Raw genomic sequence first — 19,649 nt, forward strand, 5'->3', positions numbered from 1 at the left:
AATAACAGAATGGTACCTAAAAAATAATACTTTTAAACACCCATTGAACTACTTGGTTTTGTGACACGTTTTTTTTGTTAGATTTAACGCCAACTCTCGATATTGTAAGATTCCTTACTTCTTTGAACGTCACTCTTTCTATAACATTTTTTGCCATATGTTTTTCTTTAACGAGAACAACTTTTATGGGGCATTTTTTTCCCTATAACTGGTATTTATCTGGGTTAATAAATTTAGGTTTTTTTGCCAGCTAAACAAATTAAAACCTCCTGTATCACTTTGCAGATTCCACATACAGACCCTTCGAGAACGATTTTTATTGTGCTTATTTTTTGCTTCATGTATCTGGTATAATATTTAAATGTATAACAAGCTTATATCACTCCACAGATACGACATACAGACCTTGTACCAAATGGCGGAAAAGTACAAAGACCTTGAGCCTATCCCAACAGTGGGAAACGATGCGACGTCACGGTCGTTCGAGGATGCCCTGAATTACAGCGCACCTGCTGTTCTGCTCGCTGAACGAGAAAAACTAATTTCCAAAGCAAGAAAGAAAAGCTTGTCGTCAGGTTCAGAGGTTAAAAACAATTCTTTATTTATAAAAGTTAATTTTCGTTTATAAAAGAAAAAAAGCCTCTTTGTAGAAATAAATTGATTGAAAGTAAATGTACTTTAGAAAAGATACGTATGCAAGGTTAAATAAAAATCATGTGCAAAATGAAATATATAAATATTGGTAAAATCTATACCAATGTTTTTAACTTGCGGGTCGCAACCCAAATTGAGTCGCAATTTGATTTGGTCGGTTCGCTGATAATAGTTCACAAGGTTAGGTTTATTGACATTGGTCCAGAGCAAGATTACCTAAAAATTTAAGAAAATTGTGAAAAAAAAACGAAGGCATGACTCATATTAATGAAAACAAACAATTTACAAATTAAAAAAAATTAAATTAAAAAAACAAAAATTGTATTACGTTTAGTATTTGGGTCACCACGAAAAGTGATTGACAACAAACACTGCTATGTATACCATACAAATAATCTAAAGAGAATGCAAATTGAGTAACAATATATTTAAAATTTACAGAGCAAAAATCGCAAAGAGGTTGACGCCGCCAAAAAGGCCGCTCCAATTCAAGAGAAATCAAGCAAGAACAAGAAAACAAAAACCACCGCCACCAGCAGCAGCAGCAGCAGCAGTAGCAGTGGTGCTTCCACCTTGGGCAAGAGAAGTGCCTGGATTCACCCCGAGCCGATGGAGGTTGCTAAAAGACGGAAAAGCGACGGAGCGGAAGAACTGAGCAAAAGACGGAAATCGGAGGAAGAAGTGAAACCCTCTACCAACTATCAGGAGCTTCTTAAACAAGCGGAACAGCTCAACGCGAGGCCAAAGCCGATGTTGCAAGTCAGAAAACACAAACCAAGCACAGCCACTCCACAACCACAGCCTAAAATCGTTCGCAGTGAAGATAAAATCGCCAACAGCAGTACCAAGGCCCCGAAGGCTGCTCCTCTTGTTGTGAAGCGAAAGTCGCTGCCGTCCCTCGGTTCTAACAGACAGACCCCCGAAAGCAAAATGCCGGCGCCCATGTCCACCGAGAGACCCCCGGGCAAACCGCCATCGAAAAAGCGGCGCATTTCGCTTCGAAGTCTCTCGAGTATGGTGGAGCGCATGGAGACTGCTCCGTCTGCAGATAGTAGCCAGTCATTTGAAGACAGCTTTGTAGCGTCTGAAACAGACTCGCTTTTTTCTCAGGGTTCGCGCGAACGAAGCCCCTCAAGTGTCGACACGACCCTCGATTCGTCTGACGGTCAGCCTTTGGCCGAGAAGGTCTTCTGCTCGAAATGCAACAAGCAACTCAAGTCTGCGTTCGCTTTGGCCTGCCACATGCGCAAACGCCACAAAGGCCAATCGAAGATCTTCTACCCAACCCAGGCGATAAGCGACGCCGGCGGCAACACGACGAGTAACAGCTCAAACGGTTCAAAAAACTCCGTTGAGCCACCTGAAGAGATTGGGGCGGGCAACGAAAATACCCAAGTTGCCGACCAGGTGGCTCCAAACATAGATTCAGCCCCAGTTTTCAATTCGACCCTTTCGAGTCTTGAAGACCTCGGCAGCTGTGCATCACAAGAATCGACTTTTCCTCACGATGACCAACCTACGCGCTGTTCCACTCCTAAACTCGGAGATTCAGATTCAACAAACGCCGAGAAGTGTTTTACAGAGTTCGAGCAGCATGACGGACTCATTTACTGCAAAGTCGATGATTGCACGAGCAAGTTCAAGCTGCGCTCTTCACTACTCAGACATTGCAAGAAAAAACACCCGGAAAAATACAACCCGATTACTAGAAGGCATTCTTTGAACCGAAGCCTAGGTATGAGTCATATTTTTATACAATAGTTGAAGTCAATAAAATTGCCATATTTTTCACCAAGTTTATTTTACCGAAAGGTGTAAAACTCGCCTAATGGTTGCTAGATTTTATCTAATGATTTATAGAACAAGTAAAATAAATGTAATTTTTACTAAACTTTAAAGAATCTAAACATTTTTTTCAGGACCCCTTTTTTTCACACCGGCATTATTTATTTTATCTCTCCACTTTTGATACTGGGGCCAAAAGACTTTAAAAACATTTGCCAATTTCTTAAACCTAGTCCATGTATTGTTACAATACATTGCATTTTGGAAATCCAATAAATATATATTTTTTTCACATATCGTCTGACAATTGGGTTTAAATTAAAGGAAACAATGTTTAGTCTGGTTTGAGTTGTAATCAGTTTGATCTGTGTTTTTCAGAATATGGTTCACTTTAGCGCTTTAATTGATACGAGTCGCAAGTTTAGTAGATGATTTTAACGGTCGCGTTTAGTGGAGTTTTCAATTCACCCTACGCTTAAACTTGAGTGGCGTTCATAGTGCAGTTTTGACTTCACACGCGACGATCAAACCCACGGTAGTTATAATATTATTATCTGCGATACGCCACGCGACGGTTGAAGTTCAGGGTTTTTGTCTCTCGGGGCGAAATTTATATTGGTCTCTAAATTGTTTTTATGTTTGCATTTTTCCCCATAGGCATTATAGCTCTTTAATATTTTCTAAAATGAGCAGACATTGATTCACATTCTAGAACAGTTTGACGAACTAGAAGCCAGTGTGTAATGTGGCATTTTCGCTTGCTTATTTTCCATGTTTAAAGGTTTAATTTGTTTACTCAGGAAGAGCCAAGAGAAATGCCTTCAAACAAGCCGCTTATCAAATTCAAGCGGACGCCTGGCACCCTTCAAAGAGGTTGGTTTAAAATAATTTGCTTGCTGGTAAAAATTAAACCTTAATAAATCCTGTATTATATAGCAGCGACCGGTCGATCGCCATATTTCACCTGGTCGATCGGTCGAATATGTGTTGCGTCATTACAGTAGCTGTCGTATACAAGTGAAACATTAAAATGACCAATTGTTGTCTGGACAAGCCTAAAAGGGCGTTCTTTGACGTAACAAATTACCCTCCATCGGTGGCTTGGAATGCAATTAACGCTCAAAATGTTTTATGCGTGTTTTTGAGATTTTTTTTGCTTTATTTTTTCAGATATTTTAATAACGAGCTGCTTGCTCTTTATTATGCTAAGAGAGACATACTTTTTTACCAGTTACAACTCAATACATATTCTTTACATTAATTTACTAACATTTTTACATTTAACACAACTTTAATTGTATCCGGACCGAACCGGAGCTGAATCGAAACTTTTTAAAGGCTCCAATTTTTTTAAGGTTCGTACCCCCCCCCCCTTTTCGTAAGTGATATTATCGTTTTTTTGTTCGTTTTTGTCAGGGTTTAACAAACTGTTCGAAGCGGCGATTTTTTTAATGTACTTATGTCAGCGTCTTAACTAATGCCAAACCAAAATCAAACGCAAAATGCCCTTTTTTGTTTCTTGAGTGATCGACCGTAAACGCAGGATGTTTTTCTCGTTCGTTATTCGTTCAGGTTGGCTGATTAGCAAGTGTGAATATGACAATTGAGAACGCAAATTCAAACCTTCTTTCTTTTTTTCTCGCTAATGAACGTCGAGTTAGCCGCAGTTGGGCAATTTCTTAAGTGAAGCAGTTTCTTAAAAGTTGGTAAAACTGTGACTGTCGTGCGCGTTTTAAAGTCATGATAGTTAACGCAAAACTATTCTCTATAAGCATATTCTGAAACCACGTGTTTAGTGTGTAATTGACGCAACTTGATTTCCCTCAATCGCAGCTTTTATTTTTAGAAAAAATCGGGATTAAATGACGTCTCATTCAATCTCTATTTTATGACGTCATTATATCACTAGTCTATGACGTCATTATTCATTAACGTCAGACGGAAAATAGCGTGATTCCTTGAGTGGAAAATTCGGGACCCCCTATTTGATTTTCTGGATACCCCCCTCTGGTTCAAATCCCTGGTTTTAATAATAACTTTGCTAAATATCAGGAAAGGTGACATCATCATTCAAGAACTCATGATGCTTTACAACAAGCGAGCAAATAAGAGGATCGCAATGTCCCTGTCAGCTGCACCAAAACCAAGTCGCATTGAGGTGCCACAGGAGGTAAATACTCATACCTTTTATCTGGATTGTATGTAGGGGTGTATAATAATATAGGACCGGGCCGATACCTGATGCCAAGTCAAAAAGTTTGTTTAATTTCAGGATAATTTGAATTGGCTGCGTTGTATTTATTATTCCCAGAAGTTAAAATTTATCGTATTAACCACAAAGTTAAAAAAAGACACCTAAAAGCAACAATGGCACAAATTTGGCAAAATTACATTTATATTAATTATTGGATCAGATTGTTAAATTATGTCAGATATACTTGCACACTAGTTCAAATGTTTTAAATTATCATGTTTTTGCCTTTTACACTATACTATATACATTTTAACTTTTTTTTTGCAGAGCGAATGCCAAAGCGAGCCCACTAATGTGATAAGTCCTTGTGTTTCAACTGATTCGGTGGACAGCTTTAAGGCAGATTTTGATGCAAACTTGCCTTGCTGGCATTGCAAGGTAATATTTAATAATTATTTTTGTATTCTTTTGAAGTACAGCTGGTATTTTTTTCTAATTAAATAAATACAGCATTTATAATTTACGGTAAATACACCCCTCAAAAAAAAAAAATCTTTAAGCATGAAGAAATACTTTTTTGTTTCAAAAAAAACATTTTATAAAAAAAATTACATAAAACTGGACAATTACAAATTTAAATGTACCTTCCACAACTAATTAGATGCTAGTACAAAACTGTGGTTTTTAATTACCAATATAACTATATTTACTGAAACAAATTGTTTGTAATTTCAGTACCATCAAACTTCTAATTTGTAAACTTTATTCTTTGGAGCATAATGGTTGGAGGTTGTTGTAAGACGTAGTAATAATTTAAACTTGCGAATAACTCTTTATTTCATTTTTTCGTGCTTTGATATTATTATTACGACCAACCTTATTATTTTTTAATACGCATGGAAATTGGTCACTTTGACTTCAATTTTTATTTGCTGTGTAAAGAACTAAATTGAAAGGTTTTTTTGTGTTTTTTGTGCAGGAAATGTTCCACTGCAGACGTAACCTCACCACTCATATCCAACACCACTTGCGTTTGATCGATTCCTACAAGTTTAGATGCACCTTCCAAGGATGTCTGTACGCCTTCAGGTAGGCCTACATTACTTCACGTATTTCAGGTTTATAATACTTCATGCATATGAGGTTATTTCTATAAAACGGTTTTCTGCTATTTTCGCATTGTTGTAAACAATTGATTTTGAAATGACTTGTCTCCAAATTAAATAATTTATAAAATCATTTAATCGCCAGTCAAGTATTTTTTTCAGCAAGTCAGCTCCAAGTCAAGTCACTGTCATAAGAATAATTGAACCACGTTAAACTATTAAAATTTTTTAATGTGTTTAAAATTGTTTAACTGGTTTACGGCAACTGGGCCATATTTTTAACGTTATGCTGTCCCCCCAATATTTTCGTTTTTAATTATCGCTAAAAAAAACTTAGATTAACTACCAACTTTTAATTTCTAGCACAAAGGAAGACCTTGCCGATCACAAGCCGCACCACGACCACTCCAGATGCCACCTCTGCTTGTTCTGCCCAAACTACAGCAGCGTGTTCCGCGCCGCTAAGCAGCTCCTGCTACACGAGCATTCAGCACACTCCAACATTAAGGTAAGTGTGGATTTTTGCAAAGATAGCTATAAATAGTTTAGATTTGACGCTGGCAAGAGTATAGGAGTATAAGTGAAAATGCCTTGCATGTAGAATTTTTTCAATAAAATAATCGAAAATTACTAAAAAAAGCACGTAGGCATGTTTCTTCAAAAGTAAGCCGCTGGCCCAGGATATACAGGTATGTCTGATGCTTGATTTTCGCATCACACACGCCAACAGTAAGACAATTCGTGTTGTGTCTGCGCCAAAGAATTCTATGCTAATATATAGTGTTGTCCGATACTTGGTATTTTTATTCTTTTTTTTAATGCGTTATTACGAAGCTAAAACAAGCAAATTAGTTTAAATTAATAATTTCAAAGATCATTTTTGCCAGGTTGAGAGGCAAAAATTCCTAAGGATTTCTTGACATTTTAATCCGATAGCGAAAATGTTGGACATAAAACTATCGCGGTCCGATGCCAATGACGTCATTACAATGCCTAAACCAACAAATTGTTGGAGTTTGTGCATTGTATGGCGAATCATGGCTAATACAAATAAATTAATTTGATATCATGTTGGCAACGATACAATCCCAGTGTTGGGCTAGCACCGATACTGCCACTTAAAATGGAGTAATGACTCCGATCCGATATTATCGAACTAATACCGATATACCGATACTACCACTTGGCATCGGGTATATAGAAAGGTCTTTGAATCTATTTGAATGTCAACTTCAGCAACGACCAATAGCCTTTTACATATAAAAAATCCAAGTTTCAAATGTATAACATGCTACAATTTTTCCTTGCCAGGTGAAACTAGACAAGCTGAGAAAGCAGTTCTGCTTCAAACAATTCGCCTCGGTCTCAATTCCCAAGTCGCTGCCACCCTTGGAAGACAACACAAACACACTTGAAGAGCGACCTCCGAAAAACGACTCTTTTTTATCGCTGGGCCACAGGAGTCTGCCGGCTACGCAAGCAGCTCAGGCAGTGAGGACCCCTGAAGCGGTGGGGGGGTCCGGGGCCTGTGGAACCACACCGCGGCAGGCTTCTGTGGCCATTCCGGCGCCCAAAGAGCACAGGAAGGTCGAAAACGGCCCTGGTGAAGTCCTGGACGATCTGCTATGCACCGTTTCCGAATACTTGCTGCTGCCTCGGTTTGAAGAAAACGACGCCAAGCAAGCTGTTAGTTTTTGGCCGAAAGTGACGGCGAAAGTTCCCTGTAATGCGGACCTACCCTTCCTTGATACAGCGGACAAAAACTTGACAAAACCGAGCAAAACGTCTGGCCGAAGAAGGTCCAAGTCTGTGGAACAAAATGTCGACGTTTCTGAGACGCATTCGCCCGAAGCCGTACTTAACCCTGCAGAAATACAACATGATTCAGGTGAAATCCTTCTTTCAAGCGAACAAACGCCATCACTCAGCTTATCTCCTGTAGAGGAAAGTGCCTTTGATTTAAAGGACTCTAACTCGAGATCCGAGCAGCGCAAAAGGCGGATTTCTTCCACTTCAAGCGCAAACCAATCAGTATGCCGACCGTACGTTGTGAGATGGACAAACTGCGCCAACCAAGCAGAACCCGAGTTTGAAGACGATAACTACAGTGCTTTTTCGCCAGAATGCCCAACGTCGCCTTTAAGCACGTCATCGCCAATCCTAGGACCTCAGAATGGTTTTAACCACTCAAAAACATCCGATAAGGGTGTAGAAGTTACTGGTAGCCCTAAAAATCAAACAACTTCGACAACTGTTGAAAGCAACAGTATTTGCAATTTTGTATCCGATTCTGAAGACAGTGTGTCGGTGAAAACTTCGACAAGTGGTTACTTTCCCTACGAAAATGATGAGCTGCTTAAAAATGCGTCGCTCGATGTTGAATCAAACATCGTCGCAATCAACTCCATGGAATTTACAAACGCGCAAGAACCAACGACCGAAGTACCTCATTTAAATCCCGAAAGCACAGGCTTAAACGAAGAAACCCTGACGGTCGAGTGCAGCGATCTCGAAACGCCGTCGCTCCAGCAAGAGGTTTTTCTGGCCACGGAAAACACAGACCACTCCTTCACCAGGATATACGACGCCGTACACGACATCACCGCCCATATAAAGGACCTATCCGCCTCCGACTGTGCTGACAACACAAGCCTGGAGTCAATTTCAACACACGATCCAACTGAAGACAACTTGTCCGCTTCGGAGCAGGAAATGTTGAACGGAAATGACACCGACAACGACGTTTTCAACGGTAGCAAGACGTGCAGTTCAAATATAAGGGATGAAGACACCATTTGTGTGGAATCAGCACCTGATAGCCCAATTCACAATAACGGCGGCCTCGAATCTAATTCACATCATACATTTAGCCAGCCTGAGCCAGAACTCTCTAACAGTGAGTTGTCAAAGACTTTGGTGCACGAACAAGCAATAGGAGACGCTTGTTTAAGCGATAGTTTCGATGGTGTGGCTTCATACAGTGGCCTTGATGATGTGGAAAATTTGGTGTGCGGTGAAGTCTTGCACAAACTGCTATGTGACGTCGAAATTGCGGAACAGGTTTTCTTCTTTCGATGCTGCGGAATGGTTCCAACCAGTGTACTCTACTACAACTGCTGGTGAGAAAAGTGAAAATGTAAAAGAATAGAAATATCTATTAATTAAAATACAGCTTCTCTGGTAAATGTTATTCTTAACCAACGTTTCGGCAACCTGTGCAAGTCGCCTGAAACTGTTCTCTGATTAACAGTACTATGGCTGGTAGCAAAAGTTTATACATAGAAGCATCTGTTATGCTAAATAGTTTTCATTTTTAGTGTTTTTTGTTTTTCAAAAGGTAGATTTTTGAATTGTCTTACTAAGTAGACTAAGATTAAAGGTATTTAAAGCTAAAACGCATTTTAATTTGCTGGGTACCTTTCTGTTACTAATTGGGGGAAGTAGAAGGATTTCATTTCAGTTTTTTACTGTAACTTTAAGAATCCTATTTCTTTCACAAAACCATTAACATCTTCAAGAAAAAAACATCTTTAAGATCTTTAACGCTTTTTTGGTTACTTTTTTGTTACTAATTGGGGGAAATATAAGGCCTATAAAAACACTTCTTTTCAGTTTTTTAATACTTTAATAATCATAACTCTTTGACCAAACCATCAACAACAAATAAATCACATTTTCTTATCGTCAGACCCGCCAACATTTCCTGCCCAAAATATCAACCAAAAACCTAATTTACCTTTTCTTTGTGCAGCGACTTACAAACGAATCCAGCATCGGGCGTAAGTGTTCAAGGATACAAGACCGAAGCCTTTGTGGCGATGGAGTTGGCTCAGCAAGCCTTGTCATCCTACGCCCAGCAGCAAAACGCACAAGCCGGAGGCCTTCGCGCAATTGAAACGGCCGACCAAGGCTCTGAAGAGCTAACTGCGCCTAAATTACAACAGGCAAAGGATGTTATTGGTGATCAGCGTCAAATTGAAACAGAGCCGGATACGGGAAAAACGCAACCCACTGCAGATGCGATTATAAATCATGAACAGCACTCTGAAAATATTGGAGAAGACAATGAAACAGTTAGCACAACGAACTTTAGCGGAACTAACCAATGCTCCGATGAATTACCTCAAACTGAAGAATTTAACGCTACCCCTGTAAAAGCTTCAAATACCAGCTCAGCCGCAAACGTCCAGGTTGAACAACACCAAATTGAAATCGACGCGAAATCCGAGTCTGAAAAACCCAGCTTTGTACAAACTGATAAGGCTGTGTTACATAGCGTCCAGCAAAGTTTTCCAATCACTGATCAAGACTGCAGAGAAAGAGTCACAATCGAAAGCGACAAATCGTCTAATTCGGATTTGATCGACGTGGAAACTTACATAGATTCGCCCGGCGGTTTAGAAAATCCAACTAAAACGCCTTTTATTGCTGATGAAACTCAACAGCAAGGCAGCCCAATCCAAACGGCAGGTACTCTGGACTTAAGCTTACCTCTGAATAACGTCGAAATCGGTGAAATTGTGGTGGAGCAACAGGACACTTTGTTGCCCGAAAGTCGCCATGAAATTTCGCCCAGTGAACTTTCGCCTTCTTGTGCTGAAGACGAAGAGGTGGCCATCGCTGAAAGTTTGCTAAACCTGGGACGGCTGCCTGGCCCAGAAGAGGCTGCTTCTTCAAGAAACGAAAGCCCGCAGGAAACACAATTATCTCCACCTGAAAACCATCAGAATCAAATAACACCCTTTGTGGATTCAATTGAAAGCATTTCAAACGGAAATATAGAATCTCCATCTGAAAACCTTCAGAATCAAATCAACCCGTTTGGCCAATCGCTTGAAAGCTATTTCGACGCAAATACACCATCTTTATCTGAAAACCTTCAGAATCAAGTACCAACTTTTGTGGATTCAATTGCAACCTGTTCAAACGCAGATATGCCATCTTTATCTGAAAACATTGAGCGTCAAAATACACCGTTTGTGGATTCAATTGAAAGCAATTCAAACGGAAATTTCGAATCTCCATCACAAAAACTTCAGAATCAGATCCAACCTTTCGTCCAAACGTTTGAAAGCAATTCTCACCTAAATCCAGTCAGCGTTTCGTCTTTCTTGCAAACCGGATTGCCCACCGACCCAAACTGGTCCATCCAAAATTCGCACATGGCTTGTATGGCATTCGCACAAAGCCACCCAATGTGGACAATCGACGCCAAGCAAACCTACTCCGAGCTCAGTATGGCCGATCTGTCCACAATGCCAATAATGCAGCGGTTGTTATTCTGCCAGTACAATGTGGTCACCAACCCGAGGTTCGGCGTCGATCACTCTCACCTGTCCGGTTTTATCTCAAGGTACCCCGTGTTTTCTGATGAAGCACAATCGCTGGCCTTCAACGCCAAGCCAAGAGCGGCGGAAATTTCAATTCAAGGCGATTTGGAACCGTTAGCTCCAGCTGAAGACGCTATCCAGAATGGTTTAGTCTCCGACTTGAATCTACTGACCACAGAAAATGCGTTATTACAGAACTTAGCTAATCAGAATTCAGAGCATTATGAAGAAACTACAATGCCTTCAAGCCACGACACCAATACAGACACTAATGCTTTGAACACAACCTCTCCTAGCAGTAAACCGTCAACTTCTGCAGTTGGCGAATTAGAGTTATCTGGTTCTGTACTTGATTCTGCCGATAATGATGAAAATCAAGTAGGCGAGCAGCTTTCTGTGCAAAATGGCGAACAAATTTCGACTTGCCAAACGCTACAAAACAGCCCTGAAAATGCGGCGCACATGGAGGTTAATAACGAAGAACAAAAATCCACCGACAACACTCTGATCGAAAACTCAACAGAAAATGAAGTAGAAGAAACGTTTTCCAAAGAAACCGAGGAAAATCACCAGGAAAAAGCCGATCCTTTAGGTTTGAAAGAAAACGATGACGAACATGGCGATTTCTTCTTGAAAGACTTCATCGAGGATTTCAAAAAGGAGCTGCGGCTTCCCAGGAACGGCAAGAAGTTCAAGCAAGCGCGCAGCAGCCTGCCTTCCATGTTCAAAGTCCGCAACCGGCCGTCGGTCGGCTTCAACAAAAAGTACATGAAGCGCGAGATGTCGAAGAAAATGAGCATGGAGGATATAGTAGCCTTGCATGAGACGCTCTCAGAACCAGCGCCCGACGAAAAAGCGAAACAGAAAGAGGAGCGAAAGCGGCTGAGGGCTGAGAAGAAGAGACTGAAAGCGGAAAAGCGAGAGGCGGAAATGCTGGCAAAACACAGGAAGCTGCAGCTGAAAATGATGGCCGAGAAGCAGGAGAGTCTTCAGGCCGCGTCGTTTGCGCAGTCCGACTCGAACAGCGCAGATGCGCCGATTATTATCGCATCCTCGCCGCCTGTAAGTGCTGATAACGTTGCGAGGGCTCAAGCAGCGGAAAATCAGCCTTTGCAAAACGCGAACTCTGCTGAAACGCTTCTAGAAGGGCGCAAGAGACCGCGCAAGCAGGTGTACGCCAAAAAGCGCAAGTCGGGAGTGAAACGCGGCAGCCTGGTCTTCTTCAAATCCCCAGCAACGGCCAGCGCCAAGCAGAATGAACACAAGGGCGACCTACCCAACGTCGCGAGTCGAACGGTTAAAAAGCGGGCAGATTCTCTCGACGAAAAACTGAAGAAGATCAAGCTGATGAACCTCACCCTTGTACCAATGTTAAACCGCCTGGACCTCGAATACCCCCAGGAAGGCACGGAACCGTTGGCCAGCCAGCAAAATTCGTCGGAAATGTCTTTAAAATCCCCCACCACACCTGTCCTGGCATCTTCGGCAAAGACAGTAAGCGATATTAACCAGCGATCAAGTCCCATCACAATGACAGTGCCTTTTGCGCAGAAAAGCTACTCCATACAGTTCCACAATCAGCAGCAAGCCTCGAGCGACGAAACAGCAAAGTCCAACACTCCATCTCAAAAGCACTTTGTTCAGAGCATTCCAACGGCCACTGTGAACCCTATAGCTTCGAAAAAGGCTGTCCACAAAGCCACGCTGGTTTTGCCTTCGCCTTCCGAGCTGTCAGACCTCTACCTCTGCTCCATGTGCAACACTAAAGTCAAGGGAATGTCGGCCTACATCTCGCACCTCAATGTCCGCCACATCTTCTGCGTGAAACAGTTCGCCTGCCGCAAGAAACATGCGACGATGTGCTTCAGATCGTACAAGTAAGGCTCTTCTTTGTTAAATTCTTTAATTACGTTTTAATTTTTGTTTAATTTTTTTTTTTTAATTTTTTTGATTACGTTTTAATTTTTGTTTAATTTTTTTTTTTTAATTTTTTTGATTACGTTTTAATTTTGTTAATTTTTCTCTATTAACTTCTTAATATTAGATTCTTTAAATACGTTTTAATTATTTTAAATTTTTTTTATTATTTTTTTTGATTACGTTTTAATTTTTTCAATTTTTTTTTTATAACTTCTTACTATTATATTTTTTGATTTTCTTTCATAACTTATCGTTATTAAATTCGTTGATTACGTTTCAATTTTGTTAAATTTCTTTTATTAACTTTATCAACTTGTTATCGTTATTTTTTTGATTAGGTTAAATTTTGTTAAGGTTTGTTTTAACTTTTTATTCTTAAATTAATTATAATTATTTGCTTTCATTAAATTCTTTGGTGTTTTAATTTTGTTAAGTTCTCTTAATTACATTCTTAGATGACATTTCACAACTGGTTTCACAAGCACAGCATTTTTTTGCGATTTTTGTATAACTTTGGGTTTCTTTAATTGTAAAAACGCATATAAATATTTGTTCTTAAAAATACTTTTGTGATAAGAAAACAAAAAGCTTCTTAGCTACAAATAAACCTGAAATGCATATTTTAAAGAAAGAAAAAATTATTAAATTATAAAGTTAGCACATCGCTTAAAGTGACTGTTTGATAATATATTAAATACTTGTGGCTTTTAGTAGCTTTAGTCCGAGTTTCATTTGATTATTAATAAAAATTACAACAAAAATAAAATATTTAACAACATAAAATCTTTGGTTTTAAAAATATTTTTTTGTTTTGTTAAAAAACCTAAAATATATGTTTCAAGAATCAAAGTTTCGTAAATTGTGAATTAAGCACCTTATTTTTTATTCCACACTTTTATAAATAAAATATTTCACACTATATAGGTAGGCACTATTAAATCAGCTCTATCGGAAAATACTGAAACAAGCACGCAAGAAAAATAACTTTGATTTTCTTATAATTTAAACACAGAACGTCAGAAAACCTGTAATTCACAATTTATAAATAAAAATAATTTTCAGCGGAAACTTAAACGTACCATGAAAGCAGCTCTATCGGAAAATACTGAAACAAGCGCGCAAAAAATAACTTTTCCTACGTTTGAAACACAGAACGTTAGAGGAGCTTGAAGAGCACATGAAAGAGCACGAGATGACCAACTCATTTCCCTGTCTACTCTGTCGTCTCTGGTTTGCGTCGCGTACCGAAGTGACCAGCCACCTCAACAAAGACCACCAGACCTTGTACAGCATGTGGCTGAGACACATAAGCGACGTCCGACGCAGAAGCCAAAAACCGTACGACGATATTATTATATAGACGTTTTTCAAAGTAGTCTTTTTTTTATTGATTTAACGACAATTAGGTGGTAGTCTTAAGACTGAAAAAAACCTTTTGCCGTGACACCTTTTGGATTCTTTGCGAAATTCTACTAACGTTTTATAGCAAAAACGTCCGGCGCAGAAATTAAAAACCGTACTACGAATTTTTATCTCTTTTTAAAAAATGGAATTTTCTGATTTTTTTGCGAAATTTTTTGCTGCTCCCACTCATAACTTTAACCTAATCATTTGGGTTTTAAAGTCATAAATAAATTTTGGGCGGAGAAGTCAAAAACTGATGACAATTTTTTTGTTAGGAGGAGGCTTTTAACCCGGACACCAGAGTAGAGTAAAAATACATATACATAACAAGGGAAAAAACCTGCTGCCAATGGTTTTGGGTTCAATAAATACACACCCTTACAGTTGTGTATACTCTGTCATCGAATGTTTTTATTTTTGACCTTATTATCTAAACCGATTTCTTTATTACAGAGCTCAGCTGGCAATCAAGTCTTCAGGTACAACCGCGCTGCCGAATTCCACCGCCGGTAAGCACTGTTGTAATAACTTAAGTACTTGACTTGACTTGACTTGACTTAAGTCGTTTCGGCAAAGTTACTTGACTTGAGTGAAGTCTTCTGGACAAATGATTTGAGTTAAGTCACTATTTTGAAATGACTTAAGTATTTTAGGCAAAGCACCTTGACTTGACTTAAGTTTTTTGGACAAAGCAACTTGACTTGACTTAACTCTTCTGGACAAATACCTTAACTTAAATCTTTTGGATAAATGACTTAAGTTGAAATGAATTTTTCACTAGGAAATTGAATGGTTTGTCTTAAGTTTTGCACATAAACCAATTTGCTTGCTACAAGTTGCGTTTTGTGTTACTTTTAACAGTTATTGGTCATAATCGGACGAGTTTGTCAATTTTAATTGTTCATTAACTTTCAGATTCCCAACCGACGAAAAATCAGCAGTTCATGCCACATTTGATCGACTCCTCCTATAAGCAAAAGTACAACATTGGTGACAGCAAAATACAACCGCGCAAAAGGTGAATAGTAAATGTTTTCAGTTCAAAGTTTGCCTCCTACCAATATTTTTTCATTTCGCATTGAAAGTTTAGTTTTTACTGCGCCATGATAATACTTGTCAACCGTTTTTTTAGAACACTATTTTCATTAAGAAGAGTATGCCCTTTTCTTTTTTGCCAAAAGACATACGTTTTTTTTAAACAGCAATTTTTTATGATATATCTCATAATTAAAAATGTCTTGCCACTTTGCATCTTTAAAAGCATTTCAATGACTTTGAACTCGTTTGCACATCTAAAAGTATTTTAAAGAGCCCTATGTTTTTTTCCGAATTTTCACCATAGTCAATTAAAAACCCCGAATTGTTTCAGTCCTCCACAGAAGGCATGCAAAGCGTCTAACATCCGTGTCAGAACTCCCCCAATCAGTTTCAAGCCCCTACATCAGACCCAGCCTCCAAAGGACGCCAACATACAACAAAAACAACTGCTACAGCAACTACAACAACAACAACAGCAACTACAACTACAACAACAGCAACTACAACAACAACAGCATCAACAACAGCATCAACAACAGCAGAAGTACCAGTTTTCGTCCAGCTTTGGTCAATCGAGTCAGCCTGTATCCAGACTTTCCCAACTTCTGCTAAAACCTTCCAGTAGCATCCAGAACCAACTATTACAGGTGAAGAAAGCCGCCACCAAAAACCGCTTCTCGGCACAAAACCTCAACAGGGTCGCCTTCAAAAGCTCCCCTCTGCCGCGAAGCAGCGCCAAGCAAAACTCGCCCAAGCAACCGCAACTAGCTCAGGAAAAAACCCAAGCTATTCTCTTTCCTTCTATTCCACTCAAGATGCTCGAAAATCTAAAAAAATCGAGCTCGGTCGGCCAACAGCAGCCAATTGGAACCGACCAGGCTCCTCCTGCTAACAGCAACAGTGGTCTTATTATTGAGCCAACGCCGGCAATGTTCAACACTTACGTCCACGACAGCCCATCATCGAACACCATCACCGTTCCGCTTCAAAGCCTTTCTACTCCCGGGCATCCTGTGATTGGCCAGGTCCCCGTCCAATCAGAGCCAGCCTCGGTTCAGAACACGTGGCAGCGAAGACCGACAATTTCTCTCGATTTGCTTCAGAATCACACTGTTAAAACCACAGCGCCGTTTAGGCAAGAGGTTGCTGCTTCCAGCAAAGCTATCGATTTTTTGAACACTACGAAATCGTTCGCGATCGTTGCACCCACTGTACGAGCAGTCAGCGCTTTGGCAAACTCGCAACAGAACCAGGGGGTATTTCGCTCGAAACAAAACACGCCCTACCACCAAAGGCGCCTGTCTTTTACTTCAATCGAGACCTCAGCGCTGTACAATAGCAGCCTGTCCAGTGATTTCACCATTCCACAAACGTCATACAGCACCGTGCCAGCCACCACGCAGTCAAGCAACGCGCTGAGCTATTATCTCGCCGGGCAAAAGCTAAAACAAGCCGCCACAGGGCAGCTAACGCAAATACCTTACGGATTTTTCGACCATCCGTTGAATAACCAGCAACCAAGTAACCACACCCAGACGTCGAAACATCAAAGCTCCCAGTTGGCGAATTACGCCGGATTGAAACCAACTTCTTGCCGAGGAATATTCCAGATAACTCCGCCGCAACGAAGCCGTTCGCTCTCCCTACCAACTAGCTCAACTCATCTCCAGCACTTTACCGCTTCCTCGTCTTTGAGTTCTGGTAGTACACAACAGCGAACTGGGTCTAGCGAATTCGCGCCAAGTTCGGCGATAATACGCAAGGCCTACGATGTGGCTGGTGAGTCAGCGAGTCTTTTTTGTATTAACGAAGTGTGAAAATGCGTTTATAGCCCACAGGATATGGCACAGCTTAAAGTTTTTAGTTTTTAAGATTTGATTGTAATGTGTATCTTAATATAATAATTAGTTAGTATTGATAGTGCTGCGTTTTTTTCAGATGATATGTTAAACTTGTAGGCATTAATAGCTTTCTTAAACTGATAGGCATTATTACTTATAGGCATTAATAGTAGTGTTGTAACCAAATAACCTAAGTGCAAGTTATTTGCCAAAAATAACAGGTCAAGCCCCAGTCCAAGTCATCAGTTGCCCAAGTCAATCCCAAGTCAAGTCCTTCTATTAAAAAAATACCATTAAAACTGATAAATTCGTAAAACAGTTACTTAAGTCATGTAATTGTTTTTACGGCATCTTGTGGACTATATCATGTGTGTGTCGTTATCGTTGGCCAGTACGGCTCCAGAAGGGCTTGATCACACAATACAGATTGTGTGTATGTTTGTTTCAGTCTAGCCAAAATATATAGGAAAATGCCCCGTGCCTTGTTTGAAAAAATAGATTAATATACGTTGCTTGTGCCGACCCCTTGTAAGTCCCACTTACGCCTGATTGTAATTTCCAGAGCACAGTATTGTTTCCTCGCATAAACTCCCGGCTCATCAAAAGTCTCAAGAGAAAAAGTTGTTTATCAATTTGGAGGAAGACAATTCGGAAACGTGTCTGGCCGAATGCGAGTTCTGCAACAACATTTACTCGACCTTTTTCGACTTGCTGGTAAGAGTTGTAATTTCAACATTTTTTTTCAACGATATGTATTTCACCGTTTTTGTTGCACTAAAGGTATTTTTTTTTGGAAAACCTTAGCGCTGTGGAAAAAACAACTTTGGCCATAAAACCCATTCGTAATAAATCCGTTAAAATTTTGGTTAAGATAATATTATGCAAAGTAATGTTCTAAAAATGAATAACGTAGTATCTAATTCTAATCCGTATTTTTAAAACATAAAAACTAAGAAATTCTAGCCATAAATACTTTAATGAAAACATTCCTTTTTTATTTAATTTTTACTTGATAATATTTTAGGTAATGTTCACATTATAAATGGTGTAGCAATAAATCTGCTTCAAAAAATTAAAAAAACGGAACTAAATGACCATAAAACTAACTTTTTACATTGAAATTGCTATGTATGAATATTTAAAATCCATCTTCAGTTTTACAAATCAAAAATATCATTTATTGAAAAAAAAAAAATAAAAGAGAGACGTCGTGGATGAAAACTTTATCCGTAATCCATTTTCTTGTTTAAAACATTGGATAACAATGGTTGGAGGTTTTAGTTACACGTAGTAGGAATTTTAAAGTCCAGACGGAAGTAGGTAGCATTTTGAATGTTTCGAATATGTCTTAATTAATTGAAAATAAATAAACATTTATTCAGAACGTTCAAAATTAGTAAAGACATATTCAAGTCATTCAAAATGCTACCTACTTCTGTATGGACTTTGATTTCTTACTACGTCTTACTACAACCTCCGAACATTCTCTTAAGATTTATCGGGTTCAAAAAGGAAAGGTTAAAAATGCTACCTAGACTACTTTTTTACGGGCTTTGAAACTCGTTTTTAAAACAGTATTTCATCTTGTTCAGACTCACATGAAGGATGAACACAACTTGAGTCTCTGTCCGATCCCGAAATGCGGACAAACGTTTGCCAGTAGTGACGACGTGTGCGATCACTGCAGCAGGAACCATGACATGTGGGTATATAGGGCTACAACTAGAGATCAACCGATATTACTTTGTTATTCTAGGTTTTGAGTTTAGAATAACGAATCCAGAATAGCGAATCCCAGTACATTTTTATTAAATTATTATTTAACCTCGATTTTGTTTGGGGAAGGATTAATCTTAATATACCCTACAGGGCCAACAGTCACAGAAATAAATCGCAAAAACAATTTTCCAACATGTGTATATTGTGATAAAAAAATAATCTCAAAAAAACTTGCCACTTGCGTTTGTACAATTAGGCGCAACCATCAGCGGTAAAACATTCAATTAAATCGGTTCCAACTTTCAATTACCCGATATAAACGGCAGAATCGAAAGATTTGACACTTTACTTTATACATCCCTAGTTGAAACCGATTTTCCATGTATTTGCCATTTTTTTAGTGTTTTGCCAAGGCAATTGATACTAGGGATTTCCGATACTTCGATATTTCATTCCGATACCGATGCCCGATATTTTGGACAAAAGTATCGCGATCATGACGTCATCACTAGGGCAAAATAGCAAAATCCGATACCAAATATGCTCCAACAATCCAAAAAGATAAAATTAATTTGTTTAAATATCATGTTTTTCAGGTTATATGTCGGTTGCCGATAACAGATAAGGTTCATCCACGTAACTAAGATATTAAAAAGAA

General features: G+C 39.2%; 1 protein-coding gene across 1 annotated transcript in view; it reads left to right on the top strand.

The window, feature by feature from the left end:
• LOC146138853 (uncharacterized) overlaps positions 1-19,649 on the top strand; it is a 42,795-nt gene that overhangs the window by 12,736 nt on the left and 10,410 nt on the right. Inside the window, exons 15-30 of the mRNA XM_083394708.1 lie at positions 391-583; positions 1,096-2,389; positions 3,240-3,312; positions 4,492-4,609; positions 4,961-5,071; positions 5,613-5,722; positions 6,103-6,247; positions 7,051-8,858; positions 9,491-12,946; positions 14,142-14,327; positions 14,847-14,902; positions 15,309-15,411; positions 15,763-15,856; positions 15,929-17,210; positions 17,835-17,986; positions 18,865-18,974. Of these exons, the coding sequence (XP_083250834.1) occupies positions 391-583; positions 1,096-2,389; positions 3,240-3,312; positions 4,492-4,609; positions 4,961-5,071; positions 5,613-5,722; positions 6,103-6,247; positions 7,051-8,858; positions 9,491-12,946; positions 14,142-14,327; positions 14,847-14,902; positions 15,309-15,411; positions 15,763-15,856; positions 15,929-17,210; positions 17,835-17,986; positions 18,865-18,974 (9,291 nt within the window). The remainder of the gene's footprint in view (positions 1-390; positions 584-1,095; positions 2,390-3,239; positions 3,313-4,491; positions 4,610-4,960; positions 5,072-5,612; positions 5,723-6,102; positions 6,248-7,050; positions 8,859-9,490; positions 12,947-14,141; positions 14,328-14,846; positions 14,903-15,308; positions 15,412-15,762; positions 15,857-15,928; positions 17,211-17,834; positions 17,987-18,864; positions 18,975-19,649) is intronic.

Source organism: Ascidiella aspersa, chromosome 7 (assembly GCF_963924565.1).
Source record: "Ascidiella aspersa chromosome 7, kaAscAspe10.2, whole genome shotgun sequence".
Taxonomy (NCBI): Eukaryota; Metazoa; Chordata; class Ascidiacea; order Phlebobranchia; family Ascidiidae; genus Ascidiella; species Ascidiella aspersa.